The 15,420-nt window shown below is 44.6% G+C and overlaps 1 protein-coding gene across 1 annotated transcript; it reads left to right on the top strand.

Moving 5' to 3' along the window:
- Positions 1–1,169: 1,169 nt before the first annotated feature.
- ATP5PO (ATP synthase peripheral stalk subunit OSCP) lies at positions 1,170–13,854 on the top strand. The gene is made up of 7 exons (XM_017883939.1): positions 1,170–1,296; positions 2,492–2,542; positions 4,297–4,407; positions 7,777–7,906; positions 9,568–9,680; positions 13,290–13,376; positions 13,670–13,854. The coding sequence occupies exons 1-7, from the start codon at positions 1,261–1,263 to the stop codon at positions 13,781–13,783; spliced, it is 642 nt and encodes a 213-aa protein (XP_017739428.1). The 5' UTR covers positions 1,170–1,260; the 3' UTR covers positions 13,784–13,854.
- The last annotated feature ends 1,566 nt before the right edge of the window (positions 13,855–15,420 follow it).

The following is a 15,420-nucleotide window of genomic DNA, read 5'->3' as shown; positions in this document are numbered from 1 at the left end:
AGAAAATTCGACTGAATTCTATTTAGAGAGAACGGGTTGAAGATAGGTTGTTTTTATGGATGAAGAGAAACTATATCCAAGGCTAGTATCCAGTTCTTAGTTTCAATATCAAATTTGTTCAAACCCGGGTTCTCCTATTTTAGGCCTGATGCTCGGATAGCCACTCTGCCCTAGCCATTATCAAGAATCTAAGTGTCAGAATCCCACCTGCCCTCACAAACCAACAGCTCAGTTCTATACTCAGGTGAGATAGGTGAGAGGGGAGGGGAATGGAGGACCACAGAGATTCTTTGCTTTTGCTTGGCCAAACTTCAGTGAGGCTCCTGAACCTTCTCGGAGGCCTATCTATACACCTCCCTGTAAAATCCAGTTTTAGCAAAACTGCTAAGTCAGTTTAGCCAGCACCCCCAATCTTCGATAACCGATCATCTTTGATATCTGATCAGGGTCCTCATCCTTCACCATCTGATGTCTGATCACCCTGACCTGTCTTCTACAAGATCCCTCTAGGTCATTTTAGCCAGAATCCCCCTTACCCCAGTTTCCTCTTAGTAATTTTCTATCCACTGACCCCCGCCCTGCTCCTTGGCCATAAATTCCCATTTGTCCGTGCTGCTTTCGGAGCTGAGGCCAATCTCTCTGCCCACTCCCAGACCCGGTTGCACTGGTCCTATACCCATCGCTATGGTCCTGAATAAAGTCTTCCTTACCATGCTTTAACAAGCATCATTGAATAACTTTTTATTTAACAATGGGTAGTCATGGCCCAGCTAAGAGGGACGTGGTGTCCGCTCCTGGAGCTGCAAGGCTCCTGGGGGCTTTTTGTTTTGGTTTGGTTTTGTCTTTGTGTGCAACGTGAGAAAAAGCCATTGATGCAGGCTTTAGCATGCTGGGAAGGAACAGTCAAGAATCTAGTGACGCTGGTAATAACTGTGAAATGGAACAAGTGCCACTGTATTTATCTAAATGTAAATTTTAAAACTGGGAACAGCAAATCCATTCTACAGTGAGGGCCGCTTGGCCAGTAACAATGATTTCATTTTCAGGTGCAGTCAAAGCCCTATGGCTCCACCGCAAGGGTCTAGCCCTTACCACTGCCAAGAACTACAACTCCCAGCCGGAGGGAGGTCTTTGCGCCTGCGGCCTGACGCCCTACACCTACACTTCCCAGAGAACCTAGCGGTTACGCTAACGCTCGCGTGCGCCCTTGCGCGCCTCTCTTTTCCCACTCGGGTTTGACCTACAGCTGCCCGAGAGAAGATGGCCGCCCCAGCAGTGTCCGGGCTCTCCCGGCAGGTGAGAGAAACATGATCCTGAGAGCCAGTGGTAGGATCCCTGCTGGGGTGACCGGTACCAAACCCCGAGCACCAGGGTGCGATGCTTCGGCTGGGGAAGTCTGGCAGTCTTCAAGGTCATGGGACCCGGCAAATGGGAGCGACTAAGGACGACCCAGCGTTTGTCCCCCGGGTTGCCTACGGGGCAGAAGGCGCGGGGCTGTGCGTGCCGTGACCTTGGCATCCTCCGAGCACAGCCCCAGGAAGCTGCTAGCCTGAGGGGCGCAGGAGAGGGGGGTCTGCCGTTTGCTGAATTCCGGGGAAGGGGCGTGGCCTAGCCCCCAAATCAGCTTCCTTTGCCATTGTGGTAAAACCTGTCAGAGATCACTTACTAGTAATGCTAAGGAATATTTGTAAAACACATTTCACAGTTTTATAAATGAAATGAGGCCGAAAAGTTTAAATGAGTCTTTGCTCAGCCAGTAAGTGGTAGAATTGAGATTTGAACCCACAGAATCACCCAGAAGATGGAGTTTGAAAAAATTTTATGCTCTTTGTACTGAATATCACCATGGTGCTTTACATATCGTGACCCCTTCCTGGCATCTTAGGTAATTTTTACATAAGCGTTACAAAGTCTTAATCCTCACAAGCAGTTTTGATAAAACACATTCCATAGCTGGAAGTATTTGAAGGTGACCTGCGATCCGTGACCTGTGCGCTTGCAGGTGATTTTTAAACTGTAAGACTGTCTCTCAGAGGTAGGGCCTCTTGTCAGATCGAACTCTGCGGCACTACTCAAAAAATTCATCTTTATTTTCAGATAGCATTTGGATTCCGAGGAGGGTACATCTGTTGCAAATGATCTGCTCAAGGGTGTGGTAATAGGAACGCCAGAATTTTGGTTAAATATTTTTGAAAGGTGCACTCCTTGGAAGTTAGTGTTTCTCTGTTATACGGGTGTGCTAGCCTCGGTCCATTCCTAGCGAGCTAGAAGGTTAGTGAGAAGGTGATTTCCCAGGCAACTTGGGATAATCCTCGTTGGGTAAGTTTACTCCTTAGTAATAATAAGTAGCTCATCCTCATGTAATATGTGAAGATACAAAGAGACAAAACTAATGCTTTTAAGGTCATTAAAAATTTGTTGTTGTTATTGAGTTACGTGCAGAAATTCTTCAAGTAATCTTGTTTGATCTATTTTCCTTTATTGCTTCAAGGTGCGATGTTTCAGTACCTCTGTGGTCAGACCATTTGCCAAGCTTGTGAGGGTATGTTAATTTATATTCTTCTGTAATGATAAGCACGTGAAAAGTGTTAGTCAAACAGCAGTACAGTTAGGGCGTGGATTTTTGTGTAGTTACTATCTAAACCTTTCTGCACGACTTGTGGTTCCCAAAATGTGATGTGTGCGTAGGGTGTGGAAAGGAATGGCGTTGAATACTTGCTTTGTGACAGGCCCATGCATAATCTTTCAATATGAAAACTTTTTTTTTAATCATTTGTTTTTCCATTAACCCTCTAAAATAGGGAAGCTAACATTTACTTATTTTTTAATGAAAGAAACAGGTTTAACAAAATGACATGCCCAAGTTATCACAGGAAATTATTACAGGAGTTGATATTAAAATCAAGGTACCTTGGTTTCTAATGCAATTCTGTTGCAGTTCTCTATGTTCCATTCTGGTTAGGAATATTCATACTCTTCACACTCTTTCTCTCCACTAGGAAAGAAAGGAGGCTCACTATTTCAGAGAGTTGCCAGTCCCTTTCTTTTCAAACCGGAAGTAGTCCAGTTGACCCCTGATAAAGACTATTAGTGACACATAACAAATGAAGTTCCCCAGAAGGCCCCCAGAAATGATACGTGACACCAACAGCTGGTAACAACCCTGTTGGAACATGAAGTCTGACTCCATTTCTGTGGGTTATTTTGAAATTCTTTATTTGATTAAGGAAAGTTCCTGTGTGATAGAAAATTGAATCAACTGTCAGGAAGCAGGAACTTCTCTAAGATGTGCTGGGTCAACTATCCTACCCACACTTTTCCCCAGCAAATCAACAGTGAGCCAGTCCTCCCCTTGGAAAAATCGGGTAAAGGAAAGATCATAATACCAGCCTATGTCCTTAATGAACCCACATCAGTTGGAATTTAGGAAAAATAATTATCATGTCCTGTCCTCATTACCAGCCCCAAATCTCAAATCAAATGATCAAAATCATTTTGTCCTTCATGTGAGAGCTTAAAACCTCATAACAGTGTTAAGGAGTAACTGGTCTTCCCATTTTACAAAAGGGGAAGCTGAAGCCCTGGGAAAATGTACCTGAGGTTACTCAGCTTAGTCCTAGAGCTGGACTGGAACTAAATCTTTCTCATCCAAGCTTGAGCCTTCCCACTACAACCATACACAGCACCACTAAGAACATGTAGTTACACACTGATGGTAGAAAAAAAGTCTGTAGTTTACTGTGAAAAATAATTCAAGCATCAGGTTTTTTGTGAACTGCCAAAGGGCTGTGTTAAATTGAACATCGCTAGGGAGGCTATGTAAGGGAAAATGTATAGTGTCAGTATGAAATGTATAAAAGTATATTTGTGTGTTTCATAAACACCTGTTTTCCTAGCTCTAACATACTCGAAACTGTCTATCAGTGTTCACAGCCTCCCATACTTGAAACTAAATAGTTACTGAGTTTAAAGGAAACATAAGCTCATCTCAAAATTAAAGTACAAGTAATTGATAAAGGTAGGTAAACCTGGAAGGGACTTTAGACACTGCCTACTAAGCCCCTCATTTTACAGATGAGGAATTGGAGGCTTAAAGATTTGAGTGCCCTGACCAAGGAAACATCCCTAATTTACTTGCAAATTGCCGTTTAGGGCAGCTCTTGGGTGACACATTAAACTGTTTTGTGTTAAAGAGATATATTTTTTAAAATATAAATTTTAAATTCTGCTCTTGACAGTATACTATTAACTGATTTTCCCTTTTGCTTCCTCTCCTCTTTCACCTTTTCTTTAAAGCCTCCTGTTCAGGTATACGGTATTGAAGGTCGCTATGCCACAGCTCTTTATTCTGCTGCATCAAAACAGAATAAGTTGGAGCAAGTAGAAAAGGAGTTGTTGAGAGTAGCAGTAAGTAGCTTTCCTATTCATTACACATTAAGTTCCTGTTTGTATATTTTTTCCTTTGGTTGTTTGACTGCATTCCTAATGAGGTGTATCCTACAAGAAAAGAACTGGGAAAAGCCATTTTCTGTAAACATGTTTTAGTGATAATGTTGGGTTTTGTTATTATAAGACATATAAAAGAACAAACAGATACATATAAGGATATTAATATTAGGAACCAAGATCTGGGGCTAAGAAAAGATAGAAATGTAAAATTAAAATAGATGATAATTTAGGAAAATTGCTATTTCAGTGGAGAATTTAAAAGCTACCTTTAAAAATCTATACTTATAACTGGGCATGGTGCTCACACCTATAATCCCAGTACTTTGGGAGGCCAAGGTGGGTGGATCAGGAGGTCATGAGTTTGAGACCAGCCTGGGCAACATAGTGAAACCCCATCTCTACTAAAAACTACAAAAAATTGGCAGGGCATGGTAGTGAACACCTGTAATCCCAGCTACTCCGGAGGCTAAGGCGGGAGAATTGCTTGATCCTGGGAGGCTGAGGTTGCAGTGAGCCGAGATCGCACCATTGCACTCCAGCCTGGGTGATGGTGCAAGACTATCTCACCAAAAAAAAAAAAAGATTATATGCTTCTGGGCTAGGTCTTTAGAATATATTGTGATTTGGCTTTACTGAGAATTTGTTTTCATAAACCCTTTTCCTCGGGTTTTAATTGCCATATTCTATGCTTGGAGAATCAGAGGAGGCTCAGATGTGTCTTACAGGTTCTTTTCATTTGGTAGAGATGCTTTGCAATTGTCAGAACCCCAGAAGTAACCAGGTGGACCTTTTCATTGTTATTTTGTTCCCAAAATGTGAGGGAAGAATGACAGGCTGGGGCACGCTGGGCAGCAGAGTTAGTACAGGGGTATGGGCTTCCCGGTGGTAATAGAGGGCTGACAGGCAAAGACTGTGAGGCTGCTGCAGGATGTTTGTAACTTTTCTGTAAACATGAAAAGCAGAATAAATAACCCGTATTAACAGAAGCCTACATTGTAACAATAGGAGAATGTGTGCTTTCATTTTCACTGAATTTTCTAGTTGACAAGTTTCTACACATTATGTTGCTTCCTTCTTTGATTTTCTAGCTGCCACCACTGGTAGTAAGGTCTGCGTTAAAAAAGGTGAAGGAGACGCAGTCTGGTATATAGCCTCTTCAGAGGAAGTTTTGTTCTTTCTTAAGATTCTTCATTCCTTGGCCGGGCGCAGTGGCTCACGCCTGTAATCCCAACACTTTGGGAGCTGGAGACGGGTGGATCACAAGGTCAGGAGATCGAGACCATCCTGGCTAACACGGTGAAACCCCGTCTCTATTAAAAATACAAAAAAGCCGGGCATGGCGGCGTGCGCCTGTAGTCTCAGCTGCTGGGGAGGCTGAGGCAGGAGAATGGCGTGAACCCAGGAGGCGGAGCTTGCAGTGAACCGAGATCACGCCATTGCACTCCAGCCTGGGTGACAGAGCAAGACTCTGTCTCAAAAAAAAAAAGATTAATCATTTCTTAATTCACATATCTGTAAGTTTTTATTGTTTAGAAAAAACAATTCATAGGCCAGTTGTATAGAATAATTCTCATGTTCTATATTAATCATCGTATGTATAGTCTATAAGTATTACCGTTCTGCACTGTTTATGTTGTATTCATTTTTCACTTGAGCTTCTATTGGAACTTCCGTCTTAACAGGCAGAATAATTTTAGCTCCATATTCCTTCCTTGATCCATTTACCTCTGTAGATAATGCTTAAGGTCTTAGCTGGTGTGATAAACTCTTAATGATTCTCACAGAGCCCAGGAACCCAGCCCTGTTGTTGGAGACATTTGGAGGAAGGGCAGGCAGGAACAGACGGGGTCTCACACAGGCATTTTTGGAGGTGATGGCTATTGTCTGCTACTTGTCAGTTATGCCCATTTTAAACAGAAACAATCGTGTTTACAATGGAGAGAATGACTTGGATTGTGGGCATTAGAATGGAGTTTGTCTAAAGCCTGGAAGTCAGTCAAGACATGGAGAAAAGGGAAGGCAATTATCTGAAGACACTGAATATCAGCAGGGTTTTGGCACTAAGAGGGAAGGATAATGCAAGCATCATACTGTCCTCTGGATGATGCAGGAGACACAGATAAACATGAAAAACTAGGTAACCCAAATTCCAGAATGCTTTCAATCTGTGTATGCCTGCATTTTTTATGGAAAAATGTCATTTCTGTGGGGTCACTCAAGTGGAAATGTTAGCATTGGATGATAGTATCTGACCAGTATCCTGGATCAGAGACAGGATTCTGGCCAGGAGCCTGGGAGGAGGTGCTAGGAGAGTAATTGAAAGGCGTAGAGAGGTGTGTTAACTGAAGGTGCTCGACCGGAAACTGCCATTGTTGGTTTGTTGGAACTCTGGAGCAACATGCGGGAAGCTGCACTTGGTCACTGAATGCACATATTTGTGATATAACAAAATGAGAAGAAGGTCGTTTCCCATGATGGTTGTGCTCCTGTTTTTTGGTCCACTCTGTCTCCCAGACTCTGAGGCTGGCTGCTCTGGCAGCACCAGAGGTCTCGCAGAATCTGCTGGGTTCCCTGGACACCGTAAGAGGCAGGACCCCTCCAAGGGAGCGGTGAGGAGGCCTCTGCAGTCAGAGCACAGTTTTGAGGTCTGCACTTTAGAAATAGCACTGCTAGAAAAGCCAGACTATTACTCTCTTAAATACATTAAAATATGCAGTCAAGTGAAGTTTTGGCTGCTTAGTGTTTTATAATCTTTCTTGAAAAGCAAAAATAAATTTAAGAAATTTCATACAGTATTTTTAAATTTTTTTGAGGAACATCATTCTATCCTATATAAAATCCTGGTGCAGTGCAGTGTATTCTGAAAGGCAGTCAGAAAATTGTTTGATTATAATATTTTTGTCATAAGTTCTTTGGCAGTGCTAATTTAATTCATAAAATATTTAATTCATAAGAAAGTGTGTTATGGCCAGGCACAGTGGCTCATGCTTGTAATCCCAGCACTTTGGGAGGCCGAGGTGGGTGGATCACTTGAGGTCAGGAGTTTAAGACCAGCCTGGCCAACATGGCGAAACCCCTTTTCTACTAAAAATACAAAAATTAGTCAGACATGGTGGCGCACACCTGTAATCCCAGCTATTCGGGAGGCTGAGGCAGGAGAATCGCTTGAACCCAGGATGCAGAGGTTGCATGAGCCAAGATTGTGCCACTGCACTCCAGCCTAGGCGACAGAGCAAGACTTTGTCTCCAAAAAAGAAGACAGTGTGTGCATGGCACATCCTTCATTTGTGCTCTAAAAAATTTAAGAAATTTTTTTTATGCTTTCAGCAAATCCTGAAGGAACCCAAAGTGGCTGCTTCTGTTTTGAATCCCTATGTGAAGCATTCTATTAAAGTGAAAAGCCTAAACGACATCACAGCAAAAGAGAGGTTCTCTCCCCTCACCACCAACCTGATCAGTGAGTATTAGAACTTTTTCATTTGAGGTGTCTTAAAACTGTGACTGGAAATGTGGTCCATGGACCATGGGCATCAGCATCCCCTGGGAGCCTGTTGGCAGTGAAGAATCTCAGGCCTCACACTAACCTGCTGAATCAGAGTCTGCATCTTAACCAGCTCCCTAAGTGAATTGTTTGCATATTAAAGTGTGAGGAGCACTGTCTAAAGGATGCTAGGACCTAAGTGTGTCTAATTGCATAGTCAGTAGCTTCAACTGTGGAGGCAGCCAATATGATACGTACCAAGAAAATGGTTTGTGGCCTCTGGGCATACCTTGATCCTTGGAGACATTTGCATTCTTGGGTACATTTGGACTGCTTTTCTGTCTCTCTTTTTTTTGTTGTTGTTGAGACAGAGTCTTACTCTGTCAGTCAGGCTGGAGTGCAGTGGCATGATCTCAGCTCACTGCAGCCTCAACCTCCCAGACTCAGTGCTCCTCCCACCTCAGCCTCCCTAGTAGCTGGGAATACAGGTGCATGCCACCACACCCAGCTAATTTTTTGTATTTTTTGTAGAGATGGGGTTTCTCCATGTTGCCCAGTCTGGTCTTAAACTCCTGGGCTCAAGCCATCTGCCTACCTTGGCTTCCCAAAGTGTTGGGATTACAGGCGTGAGCCACCATGCGGCCTGGATTGCTTTTCAGATCGTCATAGCCAGCTCAAAATAAAAATTGCAAAGAAAGTGTGTTCATGGAATCATCTTTGAATTTGTAGCCAGACGTATAATCTGTAACGTAAATATGAAAATCAGATTACAAGCTGAGTACAAGAAGTCTGTTGCACATCTGTATGGGTGAGAACCCCCCATACCTACTAATTTAAATCCTTGTCAGTACAGTCTATTTAAAAAAACAAAATCGGATATGCATTTTAAATAACAAGTTGTATCTTCATTCTTTTTTTTTGAGACTGGGTGTCTCTTTCTGTCACCGAAGCTGGAGTGCAGTGGCACAGTCTTGGCTAACTGCAACCTCTGCCTCCTGAGCTTAAGCGATCCTTCTTCCTCAGCCTCCTGAATAGCTGGAACTACAAGCATGCCCCACCATGCCCAGCTAATTTTTGAGGTTTTTTTTTTTTTTTTTTTTTTTTGTGGAGACGGGGTTTCACCATGTTACCCAGGCTGGTCTCAAACTCCTGTATGCAAGCTATCTGCCCACCTCAACCTCCCAAAGTGCTGGGATTATAGGCGTGAGCCACTGCACTCAGCCTCCATTCATATTCTTAAAGGACATTGAATATATTGTGATTTTAAGAGACAAGATCTTACTCTGTCGCCCAGGCTGGGGGGCAGTAGGACAGTCATAGCACACTGCAGCCTTAAACTCCTAGGCTCAAGCAATCTTCCTGCCTCATCCTCCTGAATAGCTGGGACTATAGACATGCACCACCAAGCCCTAACTTTTTTGTAGAGATGGGATCTCGCTCTGTTGGCTGGTCTTGAACTCATGGCCTCAAGCAATCTTTGCATCTCAGCCTCCAGCAGTTGGGATTATAGGCATGCGCCCCTGAATATGGTGTTTTAAGGCCACAAATCTAAGTTTGTTTTTTGGGTTGAGTATACAACTTCATGAATAGCTTGTTCAAGTGAGTTTCATGTTACTGAGACACCTTCACATTGCCAGATCTGCTTGCTGAAAATGGTCGTTTAAGCAATGCCCAGGGAGTCGTTTCCGCCTTTTCTACCATGATGAGTGTCCATCGCGGAGAGGTGCCTTGCACGGTGACCACTGCATCTGTAAGTAATGGGTTGTTGCTGCTGTGTTTGCCTTGATATTACATGCGCCACCTTTTGCAGGAAGAAGGAAAAAACGGTAAAATCAAGAAATTGGGAAAGGTAACTTGCCACCTGGGTGTTTGTTTCATTTTTATATCAGCTTCTGTGACCCTTTGCTTTGGAAAAGCCAGCATGTATCTTAGTAGTGCTTCTGTAACCAGTGATTTATTCATAAGGCCTGGGTTAAATGTAAAGTACATCAAAATGTGTTAGAAAAGAGTGCTTTAGACTCCAGTATACGTTTGAATTATATTATAAATGCCGCTTGAAGTAGTTTACTGAAACTAGAGTTCTAGAGTTTTTTTTGAGACAGTCTCACTTTGTCACCCAGGCTGGAGTGCAGTGACATGATCACACTTCTGCAGCCTCAACCTCCTGGGCTCAGGTGATCCTCCTGCCTCAACCTCCTGAGTAGCTGGGACTACAGTGCACCCCCACCACACCCAGCTAATTTTTTTGTATTTTTTGTAGAGGTGGGGGTTTTACCGTGTTCTCCAGGTTTGTCTCGAATTTCTGGGCTCAAGTGACTCACCTGCCTCGGCCTCCTAAAGTGCTGGGAATAAAGGTGTAAGCTACCACACCTGGCCTGAAACTCGAGTTGCAAACCTTTCATCTTTCGTGGTGGTGAATGGGAAGGAGTAGAACGGATGGGCCTTTGTATCTTATATAGAGTGGGCTATAATTAGCTACCATTTATTGAACCCTACTATATGCTGAGTACTTTATTATTTTATTCAGTATCAAAAGATTCATGTGAGAGAGAAGTATAATTATCCTCATTTTACAGATGAGGAAGCCGAATGCAGGGAAATGCAGTCGCTTGCCCAAAGTCATACAAGGTGGGACTAGAATTTGAACACAGGCCTCAAGGCCTCTTGGAAATCCATATTCTTTATACTACACTTCATTGCCTCCCAGAATTTTGTTATTGTCTTAAATACGTATTTTCGGCCGGGCGCGGTGGCTCAAGCCTGTAATCCCAGCACTTTGGGAGGCCAAGACGGGTGGATCACAAGGTCAGGAGATGGAGACCATCCTGGCTAACACGGTGAAACCCCGTCTCTACTAAAAAAATACAAAAAACTAGCCGGGCGAGGTGGCGGGCACCTGTAGTCCCAGCTGCTCGGGAGGCTGAGACAGGAGAATGGCGTGAACCCGGGAGGCAGAGATTGCAGTGAGCTGAGATCTGGCCACTGCACTCCAGCCTGGGCGACAGAGCAAGACTCCGTCTACAAAAAAAAATAAAAAAATACGTATTTTCTTCCCTATGTAACTCAGTCAAATGTAATGTAGCTCACTCTACAGGAAAACAGGAGAGTGTGGTAGATTTACTTGGAATTTGTAGCACCTGACCTCATCCAGATTAATAGTTCTAAGCATTTAAAGGACAGTCTGACCTTCTAGTTAGCACAGATTCAAGGAGAGGCATCCTAGCACATCATACTTATTTGCACATTTGTAGTTCAGTAGTTGGTGCCCCCAAAACATGTGCCTGGTTGCAAATCATTACAGCCCAGACATAGGCAGGGAGCCCTCTGTGGCTGCACCGGTTATCCCTAACAGTGTGGCGCAGATGAGAGATTCACCTGCCCCACGGTCACCCATCATGAAGCACTGGTGCAGGGCATTCTTCAGTGAATACAAGGACATGATTTTCTTTTCTTGTCTTGTCTTTTCTTTTCTTTTTTTTTTTTTTTGAGACTGACTCTCTGTCACCCCGGCTGGAGTGCAGTGGCACAATCTCAGCTCACTGCAACCTCTGCCTCCCAGGTTCAAGCAATTCTCCTGCCTCAGCCTCCCAAGTAGCTGGGATTATGGCACCCGCTACCACACCCGGCTGATTTTTTGTATTTTTAGTAGAGATGGGGTTTCACCATGTTGACCAGGCTGGTCTTGAACTCCTGACCTCAGGCAAGCCACCCACCTTAGCCTCCCAAAGTGCTGGGACCACCGGTGTGAGCCACCGTGCCCAACCACAAGGACATGATTTTCTTTTAAAGCATACTTATTTTTGCAAAAGATTTTAGAACCAACTGTTACTAATGCTTTTGATGTTGATACTACTGGGTTCGTGAGTCTGTACTGTTTGAAAAACATTATCTTGATGAATGACTAAGAGCACAGGCTTTAGAAATACACAGACTGGTTTCAAATATTGGGGCTAGTCCTCACTTGCTGATGTGACCTTAGGTGAGTTTCTTAACCACTCTGATCCTCAGTTCCCTCATATGTAAAATGGGAATAATAACCACTGGCCTTTCAGGGCTGCCCACATGAAGGGAGATAGTAGGTGTGAAATGTCTGGCATAGACAGGTGCCTGGCAGTTTGTACATGTCTCAGTGGAGGGTATGTGTATTTCAGAGTTCTGTAACCTTTTAGTCTCAGTAAATAATGTTTTGAATAAGAATAGACTGTGGCCAACACCACCACCCCTACCCCCAAAAAAGGATATTGTTAGATCTTTACAAAGACAGAAATTTTTTGGCTAAATTTTTTTAGGCTCTTGGAGGAGGGGCTAGGGAGGTAGGATTTATGACAAGTTTAAAAAAGGCCTTTGCAGCAGGGTGTGGTGGCTCACGCTTGTAACCCCAGCATTTTGGGAGACTAAAGCGGGTGGATCACTTGAGGCCAGGAGTTCAAGACCAGCCTGACCAACATGGTAAAACCCTGTCTCTACTCAAAATACAAAAATTAGCCGGGTGTGGTGGCATGCACCTATAATTCCAGCTACTTGGGAAGCTGAGGCAGGAGAATTGCTTGAACCTGGGAGGCGGAGGCTGCAGTGAGCTGTTATCTCGCCACTGTACTCCAACCTGGGTGACAGAGCGAGACTCAGTCTCAAAGGCCTTTGCTTTAACAGCCTTTTTCATTTTCACCAGTATAACACTTAACACTATAACATTATAACCAACTAGGAGTAAGAGTTGGGGCCGAGAGGAGAGTGCAGTCTGGATGTTTGAGGTGCTTGCTCTAAAGTAGATTATGGAGCTGAGCTGACTTCAGAAAAAGCCAGCTGCTCCAGGTTCTCTCACTGGGGTTCAGAGAGTGGAGTGGCCTGCCAGAGTTACAGGTAGCTGTGGATGTGGGGAGATGAACAGCCAGCAGAGCTAGGGAAACATGAAGATGTAAAACCAGGTTAAAATGGCAGCTTTTCACCCAAGGACATGATAGGTGCATGGTGTGACCCCAGGGCTGCACCCAGAGGGGCCTGCGTCCTCCTGCATTGATGGGGCTGTGTCTTCAGGCATTGGAGACTTGAGGGCCTTTCCTTGTTAATTCCAGGTTGTACTGCTAGCACACACAGCAGAGGCAGGGAGGAAGTGGCATTTATAGGCAGTCCATGAACGACTGAGTGGGAGCTGCCCAGGTGACGCTGTGAGGCACGGCCTTCCTGTGCTCCCTAAACCTCCAGCGCGAACAAGGAGTGAATGCGGCAGAGCAGCTCGATGATGGGCCCAGGTGGCTAAGGGCTCACAAGGCCTGTCTTGGTGATGTGGGCCTGGAGTATTTTAACTCTGGAAGTTTCTGTTTTGCTTTATCTAAATTGAAAGGATGGTTTTGCCTTTCAGCCTTTAGAAGAAGCCACACTCTCTGAATTAAAAACTGTCCTCAAGAGCTTCCTAAGTCAAGGCCAAGTATTGAAATTGGAGGCGAAGGTGGGTTTTAAATTATTTATGGTATGTTTCCTCAGGTTCTTTTAAACTTAAAATGGCTACAGAAAGTACTCGTGAAATATTAGATCTAACTCTATACTAATTTTTCTGTAGTTAAAAGTTGGTCTTTATTTTAAATGTAAATGATGATCTGACTGTGCAGTTTTACTTTTGCCTTTTTCTAGGTGTAATTATAGCCTCTCACATTTGTGTAGCACGTTGAGCCTTTCAGAACACTTGTGTATGTCCCATTTGATGAGTGCGTTTTCACACTTGCCGTCGATTTTCTTTTGTAGACTGATCCGTCAATCATGGGTGGAATGATTGTGCGCATTGGAGAGAAGTATGTTGACATGTCTGTCAAGACCAAGATTCAGAAGCTGGGCAAGGCTATGCGGGAGGCTCTCTAAGTGCTGGTTTTCTGCCATCAGTGAGAATTCTTAAACTTGGAGCAACAATAAAAAGCTTCCAGAACAGGTCATATTATGTTCACTGTCTTTTAAAGTGGAATGTAGAAGGCTTCATTTTTATGCCTTTTTTTGGTATCCCCTGAGTATAAAGGCCAAAAAGCCCTTTTGGCCTAGAGAATTTGGTTTGAGTAGTTTACATTTAGGAATTAATGGGTTAGACACAGCACCTAACACATGGTCATTCGGCAAAGTCTGTCTGGTCCTGCCTGCCAAAATCCCATGTCTTTAAGGGCTTGTTCAGAACTCCTGGTCCCTGCTAGATCGTCAGATCTGTGTTTGCTCCATAGTCCTCCAGGGAGGCCTCTTCCTAATAAAATGCCCTTCATCCTGACATGAACACACCTGATTATAGGCTGCTCTGTAGCTTTCAAGGCCATTTCATGTACATCTGAAGCTTCGTAACAGCCTTGTCATACGGGTGGGACAGACATCACCCCACTTTACAAATGAGGAAAGAGATTGAGGGGCCCTGGAGATGTGCTCAGAGTCACCTGTCTGGACAGCTGGTTGTCAGGCCCTAGAGCCCATGTTTGTACCACTATATAACTAACACCATGCACTGACACGTTGCTGGAGCAAATGGACAAAAGTTACCTTAGGTAAGTCCCCTGCCCCTTCCCACTTTGTCCCTAAGATGCTCCTAATTCACCTTTTAACCAAAACCAGTTCCCAGGTCAGCTCTTCCCTTACATTTTACCTTTTGGTCTTCTAGAGAAAATAGAGTTCCCCAGGCAACAGCCCGCTCAGGTGCCTGTTCCTTGGTCAGAGTCCAAGAGCTTTTGGCCAACAAACCAGTTCCCTTCCCAGAACTACCCCTGGTTGGGCAGAGGCCGGACCATTGTAGGGAAGAAGTTCTCCAGAGCAATGACATGGCCCAACGCTGCTCCCTACGTGCTCGTATGCTGCTCCCTACGTGCTTGTGCTGGGACCAGCATGCCCTCCACATGACACGACACTCCTGGCACTCAGGCTTGGCTTCAACTCCAGCTTCCTCCTGGCAAAGTTTTTAATACATGATCACCTAATGTGACAACCAACGGAGACATCACGTGGCCTCAACCTTTCCAGGAACCAGGAGTGCTGAGGCTGCTGGTTGGCCCAAAGACCAGCCACCTTTTAGGTGGGCCTAGGGCTACTCAGCTAGAGACCACATTCTTGAGCCTCTAGCAGCACCTGACCATGGTGCTGAGTTCTAGCAAATGGGAAAGGAGAGGAAGTGATGTGTGCCTCCCTGGACTGCCCTCTTGAGCAATCCTTAGTCCATCCCTCTGGCTAGATACAGACAAGATGGCAAGTGATGCCAAGGGCACAGCCACCCTGCCAGGCGTTTCCGCTGCCCCTGGGCTGTTAAACGTGATGAAGAAATAGACCTCTCTTCAAAGCCATGGGATATTGAGCTCTGTTTCCGCAGCTGAGTCTGCAACCTAACCACGACCACATTCCAGGTTTCTCCCCCGCCCCTTGGCGCCCCCCCCCCACCCCGGCTCACTGCATGCAGGAGCCTGCTCTGCACAAGGTGGCGTCATACACACAATCACAGCTCTACAGACACGTGATTGCCAGTGGACAAACCGTCT

The sequence above is a fragment of the Rhinopithecus bieti genome, unplaced genomic scaffold (genome assembly GCF_001698545.2).
Source record: "Rhinopithecus bieti isolate Rb0 unplaced genomic scaffold, ASM169854v2 scaffold_13207, whole genome shotgun sequence".
Taxonomy (NCBI): Eukaryota; Metazoa; Chordata; class Mammalia; order Primates; family Cercopithecidae; genus Rhinopithecus; species Rhinopithecus bieti.
Note: the sequence above shows the minus strand (reverse complement) of the source record. Positions and strands in the feature narration are given on the sequence as shown.